The 24,064-nt window shown below is 42.4% G+C and overlaps 1 protein-coding gene across 4 annotated transcripts in view; it reads right to left on the bottom strand.

Annotated features, from left to right (window-relative positions):
* LOC124035603 (furin-like) overlaps positions 1–24,064 on the bottom strand; it is a 239,223-nt gene that overhangs the window by 46,006 nt on the left and 169,153 nt on the right. For all 4 annotated transcript variants that reach the window (XM_046349150.1, XM_046349143.1, XM_046349133.1 and 1 more), the window contains exon 7: positions 3,423–3,511. In XM_046349150.1, coding sequence (XP_046205106.1) covers positions 3,423–3,511 — 89 coding nt within the window. The remainder of the gene's footprint in view (positions 1–3,422; positions 3,512–24,064) is intronic.

Below are 24,064 nucleotides of genomic sequence, written 5' to 3' on the forward strand. Positions count from 1 at the left end.
ACAGAGTCTTTAATCCAGTTTAAGGAAATAGCAATACTCCTAGACAAATCGGAGCGGTAAATAAAGCATAAAAACAATTTCACTCGTAATCACGAGAACTGACTGGAGACTCGATAATAAACTGCAGGTTGCCTCGGGAAGGCACTTGACCGTAGCAGACTCAGACACCTGCTCACCACGCAGCATCTGAGGGAAACACGACACGACAGGGCGATACAAAGACACAGCACGGTGAACAATATACAAGGATCCGACAGGACAGAAACGGAAAACAAGGGGAGAAATAGGGACTCTAATCAGGGGAAAAGATAGGGAACAGGTGTGGGAAGACTAAATGATTGATTAGGGGAATAGGAACAGCTGGGAGCAGGAACGGAACGATAGAGAGAAGACAGAGAGGAAGGGAGAGAGAAAAAGGGGAACGAACCTAAAAAGACCAGCAGGGGGAAAACGAACAGAAGGAAAAGCAAAATGACAAGACAATATAAGACAAAACATGACAAATTCTGTGCTTCCAACTTTTTGTCAACGGTTTGCAGAAGGCTCTTTCCTGTTTCATAATGACAATGCCCCCCGTGCACAAAGTGATATCCATACAGAAATGGTTTGTGGAAGAACTTGACTGACGAGCACATATTCCTGACCTCAACCCCATAGAACACCTTTGAAATGAATTTGAACACCGACTGCAAGCCAGGCCTTATCGCCCAACATCAGTGCCCAACCACAATAATGCTCTTGTGGCTGAATGGAAGCAAGTCCCCACATCTAGTGGATTGTAAGTCGCTCTGGATAAGAGCGTCTGCTAAATGACTTAAATGTAAATGTAAAGCCTTCCCAGAAGAGTGGAGGCTGTTATAGCAGAATAGGGGGGGACCATATAATAGATTTTTATTAAAAATAATATAATTCTTGCACATGATGTATTTATCACAGTTATTGACCTCACAATTAGCCAGATTCGAGTAACTTACATTGTGGTCCTGAAACTTGAAGCAGCAGCCACAGCACAATCAATCGGAAATGGACAGCTCATGGTGCTGAAAGTAGGCAAATGCGAGTAGGCATAATTAATTTAAACCGTCTTCATTTTAGTTAGACTTCATTGAGAACAAGAGGGCTTTGTTGTGGAGACTATTTTGAAGAAAATGTCTTTCAGCCTATCATCAATCATCAATTTCTCTCAGCCAATCATCAGTAATTTGTGTAAGTGCTGTGCTTGTTGAAAGTCCTTCTTGAAATTGAACAAATCCGATTATATAAAGTGATATATAACAACGCTGTTCCACGATGCTTTATGCTAGAAACAAGCTGCAAAATACCCAGGAAAGACGTGACTCCAATGCATATGGTTATATCATTGTTTCGTTTCTTTGATATTCAGAGGCTGAATTTGCTTGGAAAGTAATCTAATTCTGTCACTATCAATTGATTAAGCTATTCACTTTCTGCAAAAATAGAAGTTTAATGTTTAAACCCAGACAGCTTTAGGGAATCACTTGTGACTTTCTCTCATTGGGTGAAGCCACGGAAGAAGAGTAGCCAGCACTTAAAGCTTAAATGTTTCTGTGTTGGTAAACCTACTCTGTCATGGGTGGAAAGGTAGGCCTACTCTGTCATGGGTGGAAAGTTAGGCCTACTCTGTCATGGGTGGAAAGGTAAGCCTAACTTTTGAAAGTACCATGCTCAGATTCCTAATGACGTCTAAGATTGAATTATTTGCAAACAGGGACAGTTTTGTTGCAAACAAGACACACGGATTTGGCATTGGAGAAATATGAGATGAACACATTCTCCTATCTCGCTGTCTATTCTTAGCATATCATTTTGGTAATTTGTGTGATATAAAAAAAAGATTCCACTAATATGTAAAGTTACGTGGAATTGCATGACATTTTTATAAAGGCTATTTTTTCATCGGACCTGCAAAGACGATGATAGATTCATTTAATGCTTTTACTATATAGGAGATCTTTCCACCCCGACTCTTGTCCACTGTTGTCTGTGAATCCACAACCTTTTGGCCCACAGCCCTGTGTGCTATAAACATTCCTGCATTGCCATGTAATGCTTACAGGACATAGAACAGTTTGTAAAACTGCATATCTAAGGCTCTGGTCTGTCCAAAAAGTGAGGGTAAACTGCTATCCATTTTGTTTTAATTATTATTTTGGGTATAGGGGAGGGTCACTTGTTTGTTTTCAAGTGTTCAGGGAGGGTTTAGGTAAAACATATTTTGCTGAAAGGAGGGCCATCCATTTTCATTTCAGAGAGATCAGATTTTCTCCATGTAACCCTTATTGTAAATAACATTCACTCCCTAGGTGTTATAAACATGATGCAGTTGGGAAACAAAGCCTTGTGTGTCTGGCTGTCATACTGACAAACACAGTCTGACTGGGGAGACAAAGGGCTTATGAGCCTGTCACACTGCCAGATGGGATGAGCAATTGTTCTCTCAGACACACACACACACACACACACACACACACACACACACACACACACACACACACACACACACACACACACACACACACACACACACACACACACACACACACACACACACACACACACACACACACACACACACACACACACACACACACACACACACACACACTTTGGCCATTAAAACAAGAGTCAAGACCTTCTCCTCCAAGAAACCACCAGGTAAGACAACAGACAGACAACTCACAAAAAACACAAAAACAACACAACATTCCTTCTAACGAATGAGTGTGGGAGAGTTAATGGTGCCTCCAACAGCGTCTGTGACTTGAGAGAAACAAACCGGCCCATCTTTTATCATAATACCTGAACTGGCCTGTCTGCAGCTTTGATGTGGGCCGCCTCAGAACAGTAACGGGAGCTGTGAGCCGTGTGTGTGTGTGGGATGAGTGTGTATGTGTGTGGGTGTGTGGAGACACACACCCGATGGGGAACGAGGCATACAGCAAACTGTGTTGTTTATTAACAATTGTGTAACCCTGGGACATGGGCAGATTGTCAGAGGAATATGTGTGGAGCAGGAGCCAATGAGCTGTTAGAGCAGGAGATGCATGCTAATGAAGACTAGGAGGAGTAGGAGAGTTATGGCTACCATCTGTGGAGGGGACTGCTGGGGACTCCTCTCAGGGCTCCAGTGAGTCTTGTTGGCTGGCTGCTTGTCTTTGACAGTGCTTAGGGACACAAGTTGGTAAGGGCCAGAAAGTGGCTTGAAAGAATCCATTAGACCGATTAGAGTACTTGTCTTCGACGAAAGATTAGAGACAAAAGTTGGTAAATATTCAGAAGTGACGGATAGCAAGTCATGTTCTACTGAACATGACTCCGGTTCAACTGACAGTAGACCCAAGTCAACCAATCATTGTTGGCCATTGGCAAAGCCTTCTTCAATTACAGCATGCCTCATTCACCTCCAATTTTGGTGTTGTATGCCACGCCCACCCCACATACATTGTTGTTGGCGGCTGCAGCAACTTCCCCAGCACACCGTGTTCCATGTCTAGATGAGCGAGAGATACAGAAAAAGAGAGAGACACAGAGAAAGAGAGAGACACGGAGACAGAGAGAGACACGGAGACAGAGAGAGACACGGAGACAGAGAGAGACACGGAGACAGAGAGAGCGAAAGAGAGAGAGGAAGTGAAAGAGAGACAGACAAAAAGAGAGAGAAGAGAGCAGTTAGGATTTATGACCAAAAACACTCCTCTCATCTCAACCACTCTGAACAGTGCAGGGCTCTTCAAAAACAATACCTCCCAGAACGACTGCTAAAAATACACAGCAGCACACCAACGAATAGACGAAAGGCACATGGAGGGCCAATGCTGCTGAAGGACCTATAATAAGCAATCGCAGGTAAACACTCACTCCCCACTGGACAGACAGGAAGGGAAAAAGACCATGAATACATTCTCTACCAAGAACTTGTGTCCAATTTGTCTAACTACCAATTCCCCTTTGCACAGAGGATGGGAAGAATAACATGAACCTGGGTGGAAGGACAAAAGTTCTATACAAGGTCCCCAGCGAGCACATTCGGAACCTTGGAAGTATGTTTTTGGTTTCCCATTGGTTCTGATAACAGAAATAAAAATGACCCCTTATTGAATGTTTCAATTAAACTTTCAATAACACTGCTAGCTTATTTTGGGTTAACTTTTTTTCCAACTCCAAGCACAGATACAGTATGACACATGGAAATGAATTTGCTTAGGCATTAATGATGCAAACAGTTTTTTTTATTTATTGTGACATGGCATCAGTGAGATTTGAACCTATGATCGTTTGTTCTCTATCCATGGAATTAGGGATGTGCCACCAGGATGGAGCTAACATGCCATGTTTTTTTTACACATACAAAACAGTTCATTATAGTCTTTTCAAACAGACCCCATTTCAAAGGAAACAAGCACTCATTAAGAGTGGCCAATTAGTGGATACGGCCAACACACCTGACCACACTTAACAAGATAGAGGATAGAGAGAGTTCTGTTGATGCTGAGAACGGAATGTACAGTATTTGTTTTTAAAAAACATTCTTGAAACATTTTCTGAACATTACTAAAGTTCTCTTGTGTTTTTTATGGAACGTTTTCTTCATGTTCTTAGAACGGAATGTATACTGAATAAAAATATAAACGCAACATGCAACAATTTCAAAGGTTTTGCTGAGTTACATTTCATATAAAGAAATCAGTCAATTGAAATAAATGAATTAGGCCTTCAGCTATGGATTTCACATGACTGGGCAGGGGCCTGGGAAGGCATAGGCCCACCCACTTGGTAGCCAGGCCTACTCACTGGGGAGCCAGGCCCAGCCAATCAGAATTAGTTTATAGGACTTTATTACAGACAGAAATACTCCTAAACACAGTTTATGTTAGACAAATGAACATTCAAATCTCTGGCAACTGCTCTGGTGGATATTCCTACAGTCAGCATGCAAATTGCATGCTCCTTCAAAACTTGAGACATCTGTGGTACTGTGTTGTTAATTAGCTTCTTGATATTCCACACCTGTCAGGTGGATGGATTATAAAGAATAAATTGCTCACTAATGGGGATGTAAACAAATTTGTTTTTCACATACACATGGTTAGCAAATGTTAATGCGAGTGTAGCGAAATGCTTGTGCTTCTAGTTCCGACAATACAGTAATAACCAACGAGTAATCTAACCTAACAATTCAAAAGACTACCTTATACACACAAGTGTAAAGGGATAAAGAATATGTACATAAAGATATATGAATGAGTGATGGTACAGAATGGCATAGGCAAGATGCAGTAGATGGTATCGAGTACAGTATATACATATGAGATGAGTAATGTAGGGTATGTAAACAAAGTGGCGTAGTTTAAAGTGACTAGTGATACATGTATTACATAAAGATGCAGTAGATGATATAGAGTACAGTATATACATGTGAGATGAGTAATATAGGGTATGTAAACTTTGTATTAAGTAGCGTTGTTGTAGCAAGTGGCTAGTGATATATTTTACATCAATTCCCATTATTAAAGTGGCTGGAGTTGAGTCCGTGTGTTGGCAGCAGCCACTCAATGTTAGTGGTGGCTGTTTAACAGTCTGAAGTCCTTACTGGGGAATGTAGCAGCAGTAGATGTGCTCATGTTCTTTATGTTAGAGCAGAGAGAGCTGCTCACAGTGGACTTCCTCCTAGGGCCCATCGTCTCAGTGATAACAGTATAACTCTGGTTCATAGGCACATAATTACTGCATACAATAGCTGTAGAATCATTCGGGCATTAAGGTCAGTTAAAGGGACATAAATTAGGTTACTTATTTTGTGTCAACCAACACACCTGGTGTAATGTACATTTTCTGAAGCATTATGACAACTCTGCGTCACAATGGTAGGGATTAACTGAGCTGGGCTTTAGTCATTGATAAGTCATTGTCTCAACGCAGCCTTATAGTGCTGTGAAAGGATCCAGGATCCCAAATGATTTGGGTGGATCCCATCCTCCTTATAAAACCTGTTTTGTTTCCAAAAGGCATTGAAATTGTCAACAAAACTTACACCCATTGAGCTGCAATAATATATGTATATATATTCACATATAATCACATAGCCCGTTGTAAAGAGAGAGAATCCTGATAAAGCGGTGTTTGATGGGTGTTTTGTTAGTGTTTAGCAGAGTCAATCAACTCTTTAAAATCCAGTTTCAGCTTTTCAGAACTGCCCTTCATAATGTAATTAAAACCCACATGGACTACGATAGAATCAATGTCCCTGTCCTGATGTAGTGTATTCAGGAGCAGCTGAGTAATGCCATTTACTCGAGCTCCAGGATAAGACATTGTTTTTGCACCAGGAACGGTCACATTTCTTACCATGGAGCTGCCCAGAATCACAGTTGGTGAGAAGGGCTAGGAAATCTGCACACTCTCACGCTTCTCAGGATTCGGAGAAGCCTTTATGGATGGGTGAGAGGTAGGATAACTTGAGCCCGTTGCTCCCAGCGCCTGTGGCAGGCCTCCGACAGATGGAGAAGCCCTCAGACTTTCCAACTGTGTTGGCATGTTTACCAATTGCCTTTCCTTAAACCTTTGTGTGAGGTCCATGGTCAGTTACTGATAAGAAGCATCAGAGCTGCATATTCTTCTGATGCGACTGAATTGACTTATAGGGAGGCTTTTAATAAGTGGACGTGGATGAAAGCAACCCCATTACCGAAAGACACAGTCAATCTCAAATGTTACCAGTCTATATACTAACATCCCCCATCAGGGCTGCCTTGAGACCATCAAGTTCTACCTCAATGAACGTCCCCCTAATGCTCTTCCCAGCACCAATTGTACTGTGGACTTGGCTGAACTAATACTAACCTCCAACTATTTTCTCTTCAGAGGAGACCTTTTCCTCTAGAACAAAGGGACAGCGATGGGGAGCACTATGGCTCCTAATTATGCTAACTTAAATCTAGGAATGTTTAAAAAACAGGTGGTGCTGAAAAAGTCTCCTCTGAAGAGAAAATAGTTGGAGCTTCCACCTCACCTGGGATATGGATGCCTGATGAAGAACTAAGGGTGGAAACATTGTTGTAAATAAATACCACCTGGGAGCATAAGCAGAAGTGTGTAGCTTTTTCCTTTCTGTTTTCCATGAGTTTGTCTATAACTCCAGCACCTGTGGAAAATACTTGGATGTTCGAATGTTCTTCAGCTTTTGTCTTTTATTTCAGCTCATGAAACATAGGAAAAGCACTTTACATGTTACGTTTATATTTTTGTTCAGAGTACACTGTACAGTATGTTTTTAAATAACATTCTTAGAACGTTTTCCTAATGCTACAATATTTTGTTAATCTTGTGGTTTTTATGGTAAGTTCTGAGAACAGAATTTGAAACTAATTGTTGTTAATTTAAAGCTAATTGATGTTAACATTTCTGGAAATATTCCCAGAATATTGGCAACAACTGACATAAAAGACAACCATACATTGCCTGAACATTCTGAGAACATCGCTTCAGTCACACCATTTTTTAAAAACATTCCTAGAATGTAGTCAAATCTGACATTAAATAGAACCACATTGGAACTTTTGTGGAATGTTCTGTGGAAGTACTGAAATTCCCACAGAAGAACATTTCTTAATGTTCTCAGAACAATTTGAGAACATTACTTTAAATAAAAACATGAGGAAACCTGTGGGAAACGTTATGCTGAAGTACTGAAATTCCTACCAAAGAATGTTGTTTCATAACACTCTCAGAACTACTTGAGAACTTTCCTTATGTCAAACCAGTTGGAGAACGTTCCTAGAACATGACCAAATATAAATTAAATATAATCATGTTTGAACTTTAAGGAAATGTTCTGTTAAAGTAATGAAATATCAAGAAAATATATATTTTTTTGTCAAGTTCCTTAAATGTGCTGAGAATGTTCCAAAGCCAAGCGACTATCCTGTACAATTCCTAGAAAGTTGTGGGAAAATTGTATGCAAAATAACTACAGGACAAACATGATCTCACCAAGCTCTATGAAACATATCGTTCTCAGAACGTTATGTGCTAGCTGGGTCTTCTCCACTCTAACAGAATGGAGAAGGTAGCCTGGGGTGCCAGGTAGCCAAGTGGTTAGAGCATTCGGCCAGTAGAAGTTTGCTAGATTGAATCCTTGAGCTGACAAGGTAAAAATCTGTTGTTCTGCCCCAGAACAAGGCAATTAATCCACTGTTCCTAAGCCACCATTGTAAATAAGAATTTGTTCCTAACTGACTTGCCTAGTTAAATAAAAAAAATAACAACAGGGCATTCACTCCCACCAACACACCAGGCTAACACTTGGTGTTGTGGAATGAATATGTAATGTGTAGTGTTTCATATCTCTACAGTACTGTGGTGACAGAGCTTTCTTTGAGATGCAGTACAAATATATCTAATCTTTTAGATATTGACAAACTGGAATAACCTCAAGACAGGCCCCATTACAAAAAAGGTGAAGTGAAACCTGAAGGACATCTCTCTAAAACTATGATGGACGGTCTCTGAATGCAGGCCATCGGAGAGAGATATGGGATAATATTGATATGAATTAATGATTTACTGTGTCCTTCATCAATTATATGAGCTGTGTCTTGTGTAAAGAGACAGGTGATCTAAGGACGGCAGGTTCATCACATCTCTCAGCCCTACTTTGCTGCTGGCATGCCGTTGGGCATCATGCACGGGCTGGTAGAAACTGCCATGCAGTATTGATAGAGTCTACCAGAACAAAGAGCTTCTCTTAGTTTAAAACTCATAATCCCCAAAATGGTAGAACTAAACAATATTTCTACTTTTGAGAATGTGGAAATGGTCCGTGAACACTTAAGGGACATTTAGTGATCTCATGAAGGACAGGAAACACTCATAACTGTATCTCTTAAAATGTACATATTCCAGCTGTCAGGTTTACATCTAAATATTGTGAAACGTATGTGATTAAACATGAAACTATTTGTGAAAAGACCTAAGAGCCCCCAAGTTGGAATGGTTACAATTCTATTGGCCACGGTGACAATACAGCTGTAGTTTGGCTACACGGCTGGAAATTGTTAAACTCTGAGACTATTGATCACTACAGAATGAGCAAATTTAGACGTATAATTACTAGTCTGCAGCTAGAAATTACGTAAATCTAGAATGAGAATACCGACAATCGCTGAAGCATCTAATCTATGAGAACATTTCCAAATGGTTCTCTGAAGTATCCATTCTAAACCCATACAACAATGAAAGACATTGTGACTTCTGGGAAAGTTAACCAGAGACTCTGATGAACTCTACAGGACGATCGAGTGTTTTCAACGGAGAGAAAACAACGGCATACGGGCGTAAATATATACATTGCAATTAACCTCAAATGAGCGGTCGTTCATGTGCAAAGGATTAGCATTTCAATTAATATAATTAGAGACTGTGTGTAGTGAATCCATTTTGTCTTTCCCGCTCTTTCTCAATCCCCACCCCTTTCCTTTGTCTACCAAGCCTTCATATCGGCGGAGCCCGCTAGGGACTTATTCTTTGTATCATTGTTAGTAACCAAGATCTACTGTTTGTTTGTGATATTTCTGTGATTATTTAGTTAGTAAATAAATAATTAAGCCAATTTGTATATTTCTGATTCATTATGGAAACTAAAGATTTGTGCAGATAACCAAGAATTTTATGACGTTTGGAATGAGACTAACGAGGTAACAATTAATAATTCATGAATAGAAGACTAATTGAACAGATATAAGACTAAATATCTGAATATCTGAAAATTCTGACTTTGTAATCTCAACATTTTCCGTGGTGCCCCGACTTCCTAGTTAATTCATGTTTACATGATTAGTTTAATCAAGTAATAATTAAATCTAGAGAAGTGATTTGATATAAATAAGTCTTCACATTTAATGGTAGTCCAGACACGACACACTCTCAGGCTGGCTGATATAGTTTTTTTTTGTTACCTTCTATAACAGTACTTGAATGTTTGGTTTGTTAAATGTATTACACTGCGTGTAACATCCATTTTTATAGTTTACTCCGCTACTTGAGTCATCTCTCTCCGCTCTCTCTCTCTCTATGCCACTTTCCACACAGATCTCGCACACAGACCTTATTTTTGAAGCTGAAGTTGAATTGAAATCACTTAGAATGTATGTGTTGCCACCCTAGGGGCATGCACTCATGAAGCAAATTTTGACCTTTCATTATTCAAAAACACAATGCTTTAGTGCATTTCCATCTAAAATAATCCATGAGCACCAGCATGTGAAGTTCATATGAGCATGTCAAATTGGGTGTAAATTAAGAATCTATATTTGAGAAAATTAAGGCATCTATACATTCTCCAACCAAACATTTGGAATAAGCAAATGGTTTGATTTCTGATCAAAAATATGGTTGGAATGTTTTGTTGTTTTGGCCCTGTACTCCAGCTCTTTGGATGTGAAATGATACAATGTGAACACTGTCAGCTTTAATTTGAAGGTATTTTCATCCATATCGGGTGAACAATTTAGAAATGTTTTGTACATTTTAGGGGACCAAAAGTACTGGGAAAAATTCACTTAGGTGTATTAAAGTATTCAAAAGTTTAGTATTTGGTCCCATTTTCCCATCAAGCTTGTGACTACAAACTTGTTGGATGTATTTGGTGTTTGTTTTGGTTGTGTTTCAGGTTATTATGTGCCCAATAGAAATCAAATCAAATCAAATGTTATTGGTCACATACACATGGTTAGCAGATGGTATTGCGAGTGTAGTGAAATGCCTGTGGTTCTACTTCTGAGAGTGCAGTAATATCTAACAAGTTATCTAACAATTCCACAACAACTACCTAATACACACAAATCTAAGTAAAGGGATGGAATAAGAATGTATACATAAACTCAGCAAAAAAATAAATGTCCTCTCACTGTCAACTGTGTTTATTTTCAGCAAACTTAACATGTGTAAATATTTGTATGAAAATAACAAGATTCTACAACTGAGACATAAACTGAACAAGTTCTACAGACACGTGACTAACAGATGTTGAATAATGTGTCCCTGAACAAAGGGGGGCGTCAAAATCAAAAGTAACAGTCACTATCTGGTGTGGCCATTAGCTGCATCAAATACTGCAGTGCATCTCCTCCTCATGGACTGCACCAGAATGACCAGTTCTTGCTGTGAGATGTTACCCCACTATTCCACCGAGGCACCTGCAAGTTCCCAAACATTTCTGGGGGGAATGGCCCTAGCCCTCACTCTGCGATCCAACAGGTCCCAGACGCTCTCAGCCTATTGCAGACCGTCTGATCACTGATGGAGGGATTGTGCATTCCTGGTGTAACTCGGGCAGTTGTTGTTACCATCCTGTACCTGTCCCGCAGGTGTGATGTTCGAATGTACTGATCCTGTGCAAGTGTTGTTACACGTAGTCTGCTACTGCGAGGACGATCAGCTGTCCGTCCTGTTTCCCTGTAGCGCTGTCTTAGGCATCTCACAGTACGGACATTGCAATTTATTTCCCTGGCCACATCTGCAGTCCTCATGCCTCATTGCAGCATGCCTAAGACACATTCACGTTGGTGTTTTTCAGAGTCAGTAGAAAGGCCTCTTTCGCGTCCTAAGTTTTCATAACTGTGACCTTAATTGCCTATCTTCTGTAAGCTGTTAGTGTCTTAACGACCGTTCCACAGGTGCATGTTCATTAATTGTTTATGGTTCATTGAACAAGCATGGGAAACAGTGTTTAAACCATTTACAATGAAGATCTGTGAAGTTGTTTGGATTTTTACGAATTATCTTTGAAAGACAGGGTGCTGAAAAAGGGACGTTTCTTTTATTGCTGAGTATATAAATAAATGGATGAGCGATGAATGAGCAGCATAGGTAAGATGCAATAGATGGTATAAAATACAGTATATACAGTACATATGAGATGAGTAATGCAAGATATGTAAACATTATTAAAGTGGCATTATTAAAGTGATTAGTGATCCATTTGCTAAAGTGGCCAACAATTTAAAGTCTGTATGTAGGCAGCAGCCTCTCTGTGTTAGTGACAGCTGTTTAACAGTCTTATGGCCTTAACATAGTGTCAGGACCCGGTTACGAACCCGGGTCTCCGGAGTGAGCCACGAATAGTTGGCAGAACCCAGAAGATGAGGCAGACACAGCAGTACTTGAGACGGTGTATTTAATGAAGTAAAAAGTGAAGTTCTTCAGGAAAACATGTAACTCCACAACCTCAAAAGGAATTCCACAAGAATAAAGGTAATCCTCCAAGACAAAAAGGTAAATCCACAAGGTGGAAGGTATAGCACAAAAAGCCTAAAAAAATACTCAAAAACAAACAAGCAAGAACAAAAAACAGAATTCCACAAGAGAGTCCACCGGGATCAACAAGAGTTCACAGAGTACTAGGGCTGGGTGCTAACATACAAACACAGAGCAAAGGACTGAGGAAAACAAAGGGTTTAAATACAATCAGGGGAAACGAGGCACAGGTGCAAATAATAATGGGGATCAAGGGAAAACAAAAGGTCAAAAGGCACAATGGGGGCATCTAGTGACCAAAAACCGGAACAACCATGGCCAAATCCTGACAGAATCCCCCCCTAGGAACGGCTCCTGACGTTCCTACCAGCTCTCTCAGGGTGGAAGGCCCTGAACTGACGAATGAGGTCAGGGTCCAGTATGTCTTTGGCAGGAACCCAGGAGCGCTCCTCGGGACCGTAGCCTTCCCAGTCCACCAGATACTGCCAGGACCGCTGCACCCGGCGGGAATCCAGTATCCGATGGACGGTATAAGCCGGCTGGCCTCCAATGACACGAGGCGGAGGGGGAGGTCTGTCTGCCGGGACAAGGGGAGAAAAAACAACAGGTTTTAATAAGGAAATGTGAAATGTGGGATTAATCTTAAGGGATCTGGGTAAGTGTAGGCGATAAGAAACTGGGTTAACTCTCCTGGCAACCTTAAAGGGACCAATGTATTTTTGGGACAGCTTGCGTGGAGAGCCAGACTCTCTGGCCAGGGTGCAGGGTAGGCCCGGGACGGCGACGTCTGTTGGCTTGTTGTTGGTACCTCTGTGAGGAACGCATAAGATTAAGACGGGTCTTCCTCCACATAAGCAGACAGCGTCTGACGAACTTCAAGGCTGAAGGCAGTCTGACTTCTGCCTCCTGGTCCGGGAACAATGGAGGGGCATAGCCAAACTGACACTCGTGCGGGGACATACCAGTGGAGGAGGAGCGCAAGGTGTTGTGAGCATATTCGGCCCAAACAATGAAGGAAAACCATGTGGACGGGTTGTTACGAGTCATACATCGGAGGGTGGTTTCCAGCTCTTGATTCATCCTCTCTGTTTGGCCGTTGGACTCCGGATGGTACCCTGAAGATAGACTGGCAGAAGCCCCCATGAGTTGGCAGAAGGCCTTCCAAAACCTAGAGGCGAATTGGGGACCTCTGTCAGAAACCATATCTTGAGGAATGCCGAGGACTCGGAACACATGATTAATTACCAACTCAGCCGTTTCCTTGGCAGAAGGTAACTTAGTCAGAGGGCCGAACCTGGCCGCCTTTGAAAACCTGTCGATTATGACTAGGATAGTAGTATTGCCATGGGATGGAGGAAGGCCAGTAATAAAGTCCAACGAGATATGGGACCAGGGTCTGTGGGGAACAGGTAAAGGGTGAAGGAGTCCTTGCGGGCGGAGGTGAGAAGATTTGCCCTGGCAGCACACGGGGCAGGCATTGACGAAAGTGGTAACTTCTTCTCTTATGGTAGGCCACCAGAACTTACGCTGGATGAACTCCAAGGTGCGACCTACGCCCGGGTGACAGGTGAGGCGAGAGGAGTGCCCCCACAGAAGGACCTGAGTCCTCACTGCCTTGGGGACAAACAACCGATTGGCAGGACCTCCTTTCGGGTCCGGTTCAATAGCTTGAGCTCGTCTCACGGTATCCTCAACTTGCCACGAGATCGGAGCCACGATCTTAGCAGCAGGAAGGACAGGCATGTCCGTGTCATCTCGAATGGCAGGAGAGTAGACTCGGGACAGGGCATCCGGTTTGAGATTCTTCGACCCGGGCCGATAGGTGAGGATAAACTGGAATCGATTGAAGAAATGAGACCATCTAGCTTGTCTAGAGTGCAACCGCTTCGCCTGCTGGATATACTCCAGATTTTTTTGGTCCGTAAGCACTTGAAACGGGTGAGAAGCCCCCTCGAGCCAGTGTCTCCATTCCTTCAATGCCATCTTAACCACTAGGAGTTCACGATCCCCCACATCGTAGTTCCTCTCAGCCGGGGTAAGCCGGTGTGAGAAGAAAGCGCACGGATGAAGCTTCTTCTCTTCACCCCTCTGAGACAGGACAGCTCCAACACCAACCTCTGAGGCGTCTACCTCCACCACAAACGTTTCATCCGTAGTCGGTAGTATCAGGATGGGAGCAGAGAGGACGCGCTGCCTGAGTCCTTGGAAGGCAGTCTCAGCTTCTCTTCCCCACAAAAACCTTGCATTGCCACCCTTGGTTAAAGCTGAGAGAGGGGCTGCCACCAAGCTGAAGTTCTTGATGAACTTGCGGTAAAAGTTAGTGAAGCCCAGGAAACGCTGAACTTCCTTAACGGATTTGGGGGTGGGCCAATCCGCTACCGCCCCTACCTTCCTGGGGTCCATTTGGACTCGATCGGGTTCCACTACAAATCCCAGGAATTGTACTCGGGATGAATGGAATTCACATTTTTCCGGCTTAACGTACAGATGGCTGTCTAGGAGGCGTTTGAGTACTTGTCTGACATGCTTTGTGTGTTCTTGAAGAGAGCTCGAAAAGATGAGGATGTCATCCAAGTAAACGAACACAAATATGTTAAGCATATCCCTAAGCACATCGTTTATGAGCGCTTGGAACACCGCAGAGGCGTTGGTCAGGCCAAAGGGCATCGCCAAGTATTCATAGTGACCAGTAGGCGTGTTGAAAGCGGTCTTCCACTCGTCACCAGGTCTGATCCCCACAAGATGGTATGCGTTCCGCAGGTCAAGCTTAGTGAAAACAACTGCTTCCTGGAGCAGCTCGAAGGCTGTGGCCATAAGGGGTAGCGGGTAACGGTTACGGACGGTTATGGCATTGAGTCCCCGGTAGTCGATGCAAGGACGTAATCCACCGTCTTTCTTGGCCACAAAGAAAAACCCTGCTCCCGCCGGGGAGGTGGATGGACGCATGAGGCCTGCTTCCAGAGCGTCCTTGATGTAGGTATCCATAGCAGCTCGTTCGGGTGGAGATAGGGAAAAGATCCGACCCCTGGGGGGGCAAGTGCCCGGAAACAGTTCGATGGGGCAATCATAAGGTCTATGGGGTGGTAGCATGTTGGCCCTCTGTTTGCTAAATACCAGTTTGAGGTCATGGTAACACTCGGGAACTCGGGTCAGGTCGATGGATTCTAAAGACTCGGGAGTAGAACTCGGGGAATTCAGGAAAATACAAGTAGCTTGGCACGTAGGACCCCACTGCTTGATAGTGCCCACAGACCAGTCGATGTGAGGGTTATGGCTGTGAAGCCAGGGGTATCCAAGGATGAGAGGGAACTCGGAAAGTCGCAAGGAGGTAGTGACATGAGTGACAAGTCCAGATCCCAAAGGGCTTCCATCCAATGTAGTAACCCTCATGGGGTCACTTAGATGTTCAGAGGGAAAGCCATTCTCCTTCGCCCAGACACCATCCATGAAGTTACCTGCGGCTCCAGAGTCTACCAAGGCTTGAAGTTGAAGCTTGTGGTTGTCCCAGGAAAGGGTGACTGGAATGAGCAGACGGGAGTTGGACGGATGGGAGGAGGTTATGTTTCCCGTTACAGTTCCCCCCGGTCTGTACGGGACAGAGCGTTTCCCTGGAGCCCGGGACACGTGGAACAGAAATGGCCCGGTTTGCCGCAATATAGACAGCGTCGCTCCCTCATCCAGCGGTCTCTCTCAGCCTGGGAGATGCGTCCAATCTGCATGGGTTCCGGTGGAACCAGCGAGGATAAAGGTGGGGACTCGGAGCTGGGACTGATAGGGGCTAGAGGTCTACGGTTGAGTTCTCTCTCTCTCAGATGCTGGTCAATGCGTGAGGCCAACTTGATCAGGGACTCGAGATTGTCCGGTGGTTCCCGAGTGGCCAGTTCATCTTGGATAGTGTCGGAAAGGCCTTTCAGAAAGCACACCGTGAGCGCCTCATTGTTCCAGCCACTCGCTGCTGCCACCGTGCGGAACTGGATGGCATAGTCCGTCACGCTGCGCCGACCTTGGTGGAGAGTCAGGAGCTGTTTGGCTGAGTCAGGACCACTGCTTGGGCCTTGAAACACTCGTTTGAATTCCTCAGCAAAGGCAGAGTAGCTGGCACAGCAGGAACTATGGGCATCCCACACAGCAGTAGCCCAGGCCAGGGCTTTTTCCAACAGCAGGGTGATGATATATGCGATCTTAGACCGGTCGGTGGGGAACGACGAGGGTTGCAGCTCGAAGGAGAGAGAACATTGGGTGAGAAACCCTTTAGAAGCACTTGGATCACCTGAGAACCGTTGGGGAGGTGGAAGACGAGGTTCAGCCAGAGGGTTAACTGCCATGGGTATGTGAATCTGAGGTACTGGGACAGGAACTGTTGCCGGGGTAAGTCGATCTGCTTTATGGAAGTCAGCATCTCCGACAGAAGATGAGAATGTCTAGCCATTAAGGCTTCTTGCTGAACCAGGGCGGCTTCGTGGCGTTGGACAGTCTCCTGGTGGTGGGACAGCATGGCAACAAGGTCCTGGGAACTGGCTGTCTCTGGGTTCATTTTTGCCTCTGTGTTTCTGTCAGGACCCGGTTACGAACCCGGGTCTCCGGAGTGAGAAACAGTCACTTAACCAACTGAGCCACGAATAGTTGGCAGAACCCAGAAGATGAGGCAGACACAGCAGTACTTGAGACGGTGTATTTAATGAAGTAAAAAGTGAAGTTCTTCAGGAAAACATGTAACTCCACAACCTCAAAAGGAATTCCACAAGAACAAAGGTAATCCTCCAAGACAAAAAGGCAAATCCACAAGGTGGAAGGTATAGCACAAAAAGCCTCAAAAATACTCAAAAACAAACAAGCAAGAACAAAAAACAGAATTCCACAAGAGAGTCCACTGGGATCAACAAGAGTTCACAGAGTACTAGGGCTGGGTGCTAACATACAAACACAGAGCAAAGGACTGAGGAAAACAAAGGGTTTAAATACAATCAGGGGAAACGAGGCACAGGTGCAAATAATAATGGGGATCAAGGGAAAACAAAAGGTCAAAAGGCACAATGGGGGCATCTAGTGACCAAAAACCGGAACAACCCTGGCCAAATCCTGACACATAGAAGCTGTTTTTCAATCTCTCTCTCAGTAACAGCTTTGATGCACCTGTACTGACCTCGCCTTCTGGATGGTAGCGGAGTGAACAGGCAGTGGCTCGGGTGGTTTTTGTCCTTGATGATCTTTTTGGTGGTGATACAGCCCACAGGATGTTCTCAATTGTGCATTTGTAAAGGTTTGTGAGGGTTTTAGGTGACAAGCCAAATTTATTCAGCCTCCTGAGGTTGAAGAGACGCTGTTGCGCCTTCTTCACCACACTGTGATGTGATGCGTGATGTGAACTTAAAACTTTCCACCTTCTCCACTGCTCCACTGCTATCCCATCGATGTGGACAGGGGGGTACTCCCTCTGTTGTTTCCTGAAGTCCACAATCATCTCCTTTGTTGATGTTGAGTGAGAGGTTGTTTTCCTGACACCACACTCCGAGTGCCCTCACCTCTTCCATGTAGGCTGTCTCGTCGTTGTAGGTAAATCAAGCCCACTACTGTTGTGTCGTCTGCAAACTTGATGATTGAGTTGGAGGCGTGCATGGCCAGGCAGTCATGGGTGAACAGGGAGTAGAGGAGGGGCTAATAATAAAATATGTTTCTTAACACTTCTACATTATTGTGGATGCTACTATGATTACGGATAGTCCTGAATTAATCATGAATAATGATGAGTGAAAAGTTCATTTGCACAAATATCATATACCCAAGACATGCTAACCTCTCACCATTTCAATAACAGGGGAGGTTAGCATTTTTTGGGGGGAAGGGGGGTAGGATATTTGTGGGCCTGTAACTTTTCGCTTGGCCCAATGCTCTTAACCGCTAGGCTACCTGTTTATGTCACCTCTCCCGGCTCTTACTGACACCTACCATGACACCTATAGTGTACTGTACTGTACTGTGATGTCCAAACTTGTGAAACATATATGTTTATGATTGGTTCAGATTTTATCTGGTCCGGACCAACCAAATCTGGTCTTGTTTGGTGGTAGGGCTCATTAGTATAATAGCTAGTGTGTAGAGTAAATATACCCACATATGCAAAGGATATTGTATTTTTTAACCTTTATTTAACTAGGCAAGTCAGTTAAGAACAAATTCTTATTTTCAATGACAGCCAAGGAACAGTGGGTTAACTGCCTGTTCAGGGGCAGAACAACCTTGTCAGCTCGAGGATTTGCAACCTTTTGGTTACTGGTCCAACGGCTCTAACCACTAGGCTACCCTGCCGCCCCATATATATTCTTACCTTGTGTACCTATTCAGGATACTTCACCATGAAGATAATTATATTCATGTCTATAATTATAGTACAGATCAGGGACCCATGACGTAATTCTGTTAACGTAATTCCGTTACTGGATGTAAATCAACTTCACCTACTGTAGTTCAAAAAATGTAAAACTCAAGATCTCATGTCATAGCTGACAACCCATTCTTTCTGCAGTCATCTTTGAATTTTAATTTGGAGCAGATACTGTATTTAAGTGAGTTGTTTGGAAAACGTGGTCTTCCTGTAAATGTGTTTTTCTGAAATGTTTTGTGTAAATTGTTCAAAGTAGTCCTTGTGCATAGAATTGTATGGTTTGTTAAACTTTGAAATAATGTTTTTTGTTTGGCATATATTTTAAAGTGAAAAATGTTGAGTCAAAGTGTAACGTGGAATTGTTAACGTGGAATTGCCCTTTAGCAACTACCTAGTACCTACCCCTCTCCATAAAAGACGCTGATAATAAAAACCTAGTCTAACTTTTAATGACTTTAGTCCCTCAGGGCAAAAGTCAGTCAGCTGAAAGAGGAGATCATTACTGTGTGATCATTAAAATGTATGTATTCTTCTGCAGCCTGCCCTTGTTTCAGGACCTGGTGCAATGGGATCAGAATGCAATCTGAGGGAACAGAGCAAGCGTTGGCATTTCACATAGGTCATTACATCAGACATTAAGATCTCTTCCTGATTACAGTGCAGCTATCTGATTAGGAGGCTCACACACTTTCATGCCTTTCCCTGGACGTCGTCCATCAACATAATAGGAAACACTGCTGGGGCTAATTATAAAAACACTTATTATTGTTGGAGGATCCAGTAATTCCACACGTCCTGGTTGGGTCCTAGGTTGAAGATAACAAAGGTTAAGACAACTAATAATTCCATGCAGAAGAGTCAGAAAATAAACAAATTTATTGGACTAGAGCTGGAGCAAAAATGACTGGGAGTGAATGGTAGCAGTACAGAAAGTTTGCCATCAAAGTGGAAAATAAACCCAATCGTAGTGAATTTCAGCTAACTACCCAGCAAACAACTGTTTTACTGTTACTAAATTAATTTAAATGTTTTCTAAATGATCTACAGCCCTTTTATTACTTGTTCTCCCGACCGCTAGTCACGTTTTCAATACTAATCCTGTAGAATCAGCAACAGAGCTGGTCAAATGAACGTGTTTTTTTTAATCGAACGCGCAGCACGGAATTATTATGTTGTCTTAACTGGGGCTGTTGCGGTGATCATATTACCGCCACCCCGGCAGTCACGAGTCATGTCCGTAAATTTTTTTCTTCTCATACCCAACTCGCTAAAGACCATCAAGTTGCTAATGGCCTGATATTCAGGGCTCTATTGTCCCTCTAACTCTGATATCAATGCAAATCCAATTGAAAATCGCATCAAACACAAACAGCCATTATTTCTAAACACCCATACCATATTAGTGAGTATGCATAGGCCTATATGAGCCCAAGCCAGAAAACAAATTGAATCAAAATAATGATTGTGCCGTTATACAATACATGGCCTACCACATATTACTTAATAAGATGTCTTTGGTAATTTAATTGGTCTAGCCTATACTCTAAAATTAAACAAATTCTAATAATCGTCTTTGAGTGTGGAATGTATTAGTATGCATACTGGGTGGACTGGTTACCTTTTTCCACACTCCAAACTTTTATCCATGAGTCCGGGACAGAACGCATAGGCCTAGGCGATCTGTTGGTTCATTCATGCTGCATGCTCCTCAAACAGTGGTTGATGTATGGAGTGAAATAGGTGTTCATATAAGCCCAGAGATTTCTATATGCAACCCCATGTGAGAGCAAAGATTTGATGGTTGCCACTAAAAAGAGGAGTATCCCAGCTGATTCTATATTTATTTCTCAGCTGATCAAATTAGGCACATGCTCCGCTATTAAGAGCGTTGGGCCAGTAACTGAAAGGTCGCTGGTTAGAATCCCCGAGCCAGCAAGGTGTAAGAAACTGCCATTCTGCAGTTGAGCAAACCGAGGTAAAGACAATTTCAAGTTGGATATTTGGCGGATATTCGCGTTTTCAAACCTCAATAGCTTTCAAACCACTTGAGCAACAAATTCCAAATAAGTGTCATTATGTTGGAAAAATTGCGCAGGTCTTATTTTCACGATTTGGAAATTAATTTGCTTTCCGAAGCTAATAAACATGTGGAAATGTGAACAGGATTTTGTATTCCTAGTTCAATTAGTTAGGGTGTGTAAACAAAGTAAACTTTTTTTTATATTCAAATTTCAATAGCTCATTGGTCATGTGACCTACTTGACTCAAACCAGGTCCAGAATGTCCACTGACTACCCTTCTATATTGCACACCATTTAGTTTGTCCATTTTCATCTCACAAGATTTTACATGAATTTTTCAACATTTAGAATTTCAATAGCTCCTTGGTCATGTGACCGAGTGACTTCAAACAAGGTTCAGAATGTCCACTCAGTGGGCCTACACATTGCACACCCTTTAGTTTGTCCCTTTTCATCTCACATGATTTGACATACATTTTTCAAAATGTAAAATTTCAATAGAAATGGCTGAGGATATACTAAAAATGTCTGGTATGTAATGACATTTAATTCAAAGTAAATGTAAATTCTTAATTTTTATGTAGTTGTGTCGGACCGCCATATGTTCAGTTCATGCCTATGATTTCAGAGTCCAACAAAGCCAACAACTGCTTCATGTGTGCCACTGATTAAGAACCTGGATGTGGCCCAAAGACTGACTGGGTTAGTAACTTTATTTAACATGTTTATAATCTTTTGACAACAGTGACGGCATGCAAGACAATTTATGATATAACAATGGATGGCTAATTTGTCATTTGTCATACTACATTGATATTTTATATAATTTATAACGTGTTATGCTTTGTTTTGTTTTAGATTGAATGTTTTGCATGCCAACGGTGGTTTCATATGCTGTAACTAGGAATGAAGACAAAATAGTTAATCAAACTGGAAGTGCAGTCTTTGTTGATGAAAATGTATGCTATTCCTCATCCACCCTGAAGAGGCTCTGAAATGTACATCAACCAGGGATAAAGAGAAAGTTAACACTGTGAAATGTTTCATACATACTTGAAGTTAAGTGTCTGATGACATGTTGGAAAAGATTAAAGGTCTACAATTTCTGTTTAATTTGTCAATATTCCATTTTTATTCATTGATATACTGGCCACCAATACTGTGGTTAAATGTTCAGTATATGTATTGACCAGCAAACCCACTGCAGTCTACCTCACCAGCTCACTCTCCATCCATGCTTTGGACAATTAATAGCATGACTCTCGTACTTTGCCCTTTTCCTTTATGGTTGATATTAACGACGAAAGGAGATATTATCTGTCTCTCTCCTATTGTGTACTGCTGTTAAATACTGTGGGGGAAAAACAGGGAAAATAAGTACTTAGAACTACCAATTATTATAGATAAATATTAATGAAAAGGGTAAACACAACACTGGACTGAACCCCTTAATTGGCAAACTAATATTAATGTACAACAATATAGAAGAGACATAACTAGAGGTTATGCAAAATGGGTGTATATCCACTGCACGCTTCTTAGGTGTGTAATTGACAACACCAAGGAGCTATTGAAATATAAAACTATGAAGAATGTACATTAAACTACGTGATTTTACAGCACACAAACAAGTGTGCAATATAGAAGGGTACATTCTGCACCATGTTTGAAGTCAGTAGGTCACATGACCAAGGAGCCATTGAAATTCTAAATGTTGAAAAATTAATGTAAAGTCTTGTGAGGTGAAAATTGACGAAATAAAGGGTGTGCAATATAGAAGGGTAGTCAGTCGACATACTGAACCTTGTTTTAAGTAACTAGGTCACATGACCAAGGAGCTATTGAAATTTTACATTTGGAAAAATTCATGTAAAATCTTGTGATATGAAAATGGACAAACTAAAGGGTGTGCAATGTGTAGGCCCACTGAGTGGACATACTGAACCTTGTTTGAAATCAGTAGGTCACATGACCAAGGAGCTATTGAAATTCTAAATGTTGAGAAATTAATGTAAAATCTTGTGAGATGAAAATGGACAAACTAAAGGGTGTGCAATGTGTAGGCCCACTGAGTGGACATTCTGAACCTTGTTTGAAATCAGTAGGTCACATGACCAAGGAGCTATTGAAATTCTAAATGTTGAGAAATTAATGTAAAATCTTGTGAGATGAAAATGGACAAACTAAAGGGTGTGCAATGTGTAGGCCCACTGAGTGGACATTCTGAACCTTGTTTGAAGTCACTAGGTCACATGACAAAGGAGCTATTGAGATTTTAAATGTTGAACATTTCATGTAAAATCATGTGATGAAAATGGACAAACTAAAGGGTGTGCAATATAGAAGGGTAGTCAGTGGACATTCTGAACCTTGTTTGAGTCCAGTAGGTCTTATGACCAATGAGCTATTGAAATTCAAAAATATAAATAAATAATTTAAAATAGTGCGAGATGTAAATCGACAAAAATAAATGTGTGCAATGTGTGTCTATGCCATTGGGTTAGCTAGAACCAGTTTTGAACATTTTAGGAGTAATGGTTAAATATTTTGATTTGTCACTATGTTGAAGGTCCCTAACTGCTGTTGGTGGACGTAAGGAAAACGACAGGCGAATATCCGTCGAATATCCAACCTGAAACTGGCTTTACCTCGTTGTTGAGCAAGGGCAGCGCACAATTGGCACTGTGTCGTCCGGGTTTGGCCAGGGTAGGCCGTCATTGTAAATGATAATTTTTTCTTAACTGACTTGCTGGCAACAATGGTGGACATCCTGAAGCAAGTGGGTCAACAAACTGGGTAGGAAGAGATTGAATATGTGTAAACCCTCCAGCCAGCTGGTCTGCACATGCTCTGAGGATGCAGCTTGAGATACCATCTGGCCCGGCAGCCTTGCGAGGGTTAGCACGCTTAAATTTCTTACGCAGGTTGGCCACAGAGAACGAGAGCTCACAGTCCTTCTCCTCGAAGGGAGAAAAGCGGTGTTTATCTTGTCCGGGAGCGAGACATCAGTGTCCGCAACGTGGCTGGCTTTCACTTTATAATCTGTGATTTTCTGGAGTCCCTGCCACATATGTGTCGTGTCTGAGCCGTTGAATTGTCCCTGTACTGAGGTTTTGCCTCTTTGATTGCTTTACGGAGGGCATAGCTGGTCTGGTTCTACACGTCCATGTTCCCAGTCATCTTGCCAAGGCTAAATGCGGTGGTTTGCTCTTTATGTTTTGTTTGAATGCTGCCTTCTATGCACGGTTTTAGGTTTGAATAAGTTCTAATTGTCCTAGTGGGAACAACATCATCTATGCCCTTCCTGATGAACTCAGTCACTGAGTCAGTGTATACGCCAATACTATTCTCATAGGCAACCCAGAACATTTCCCAGCATTCCGATTGG

The sequence above is a fragment of the Oncorhynchus gorbuscha genome, linkage group LG01 (genome assembly GCF_021184085.1).
Source record: "Oncorhynchus gorbuscha isolate QuinsamMale2020 ecotype Even-year linkage group LG01, OgorEven_v1.0, whole genome shotgun sequence".
Classification (NCBI taxonomy): domain Eukaryota; kingdom Metazoa; phylum Chordata; class Actinopteri; order Salmoniformes; family Salmonidae; genus Oncorhynchus; species Oncorhynchus gorbuscha.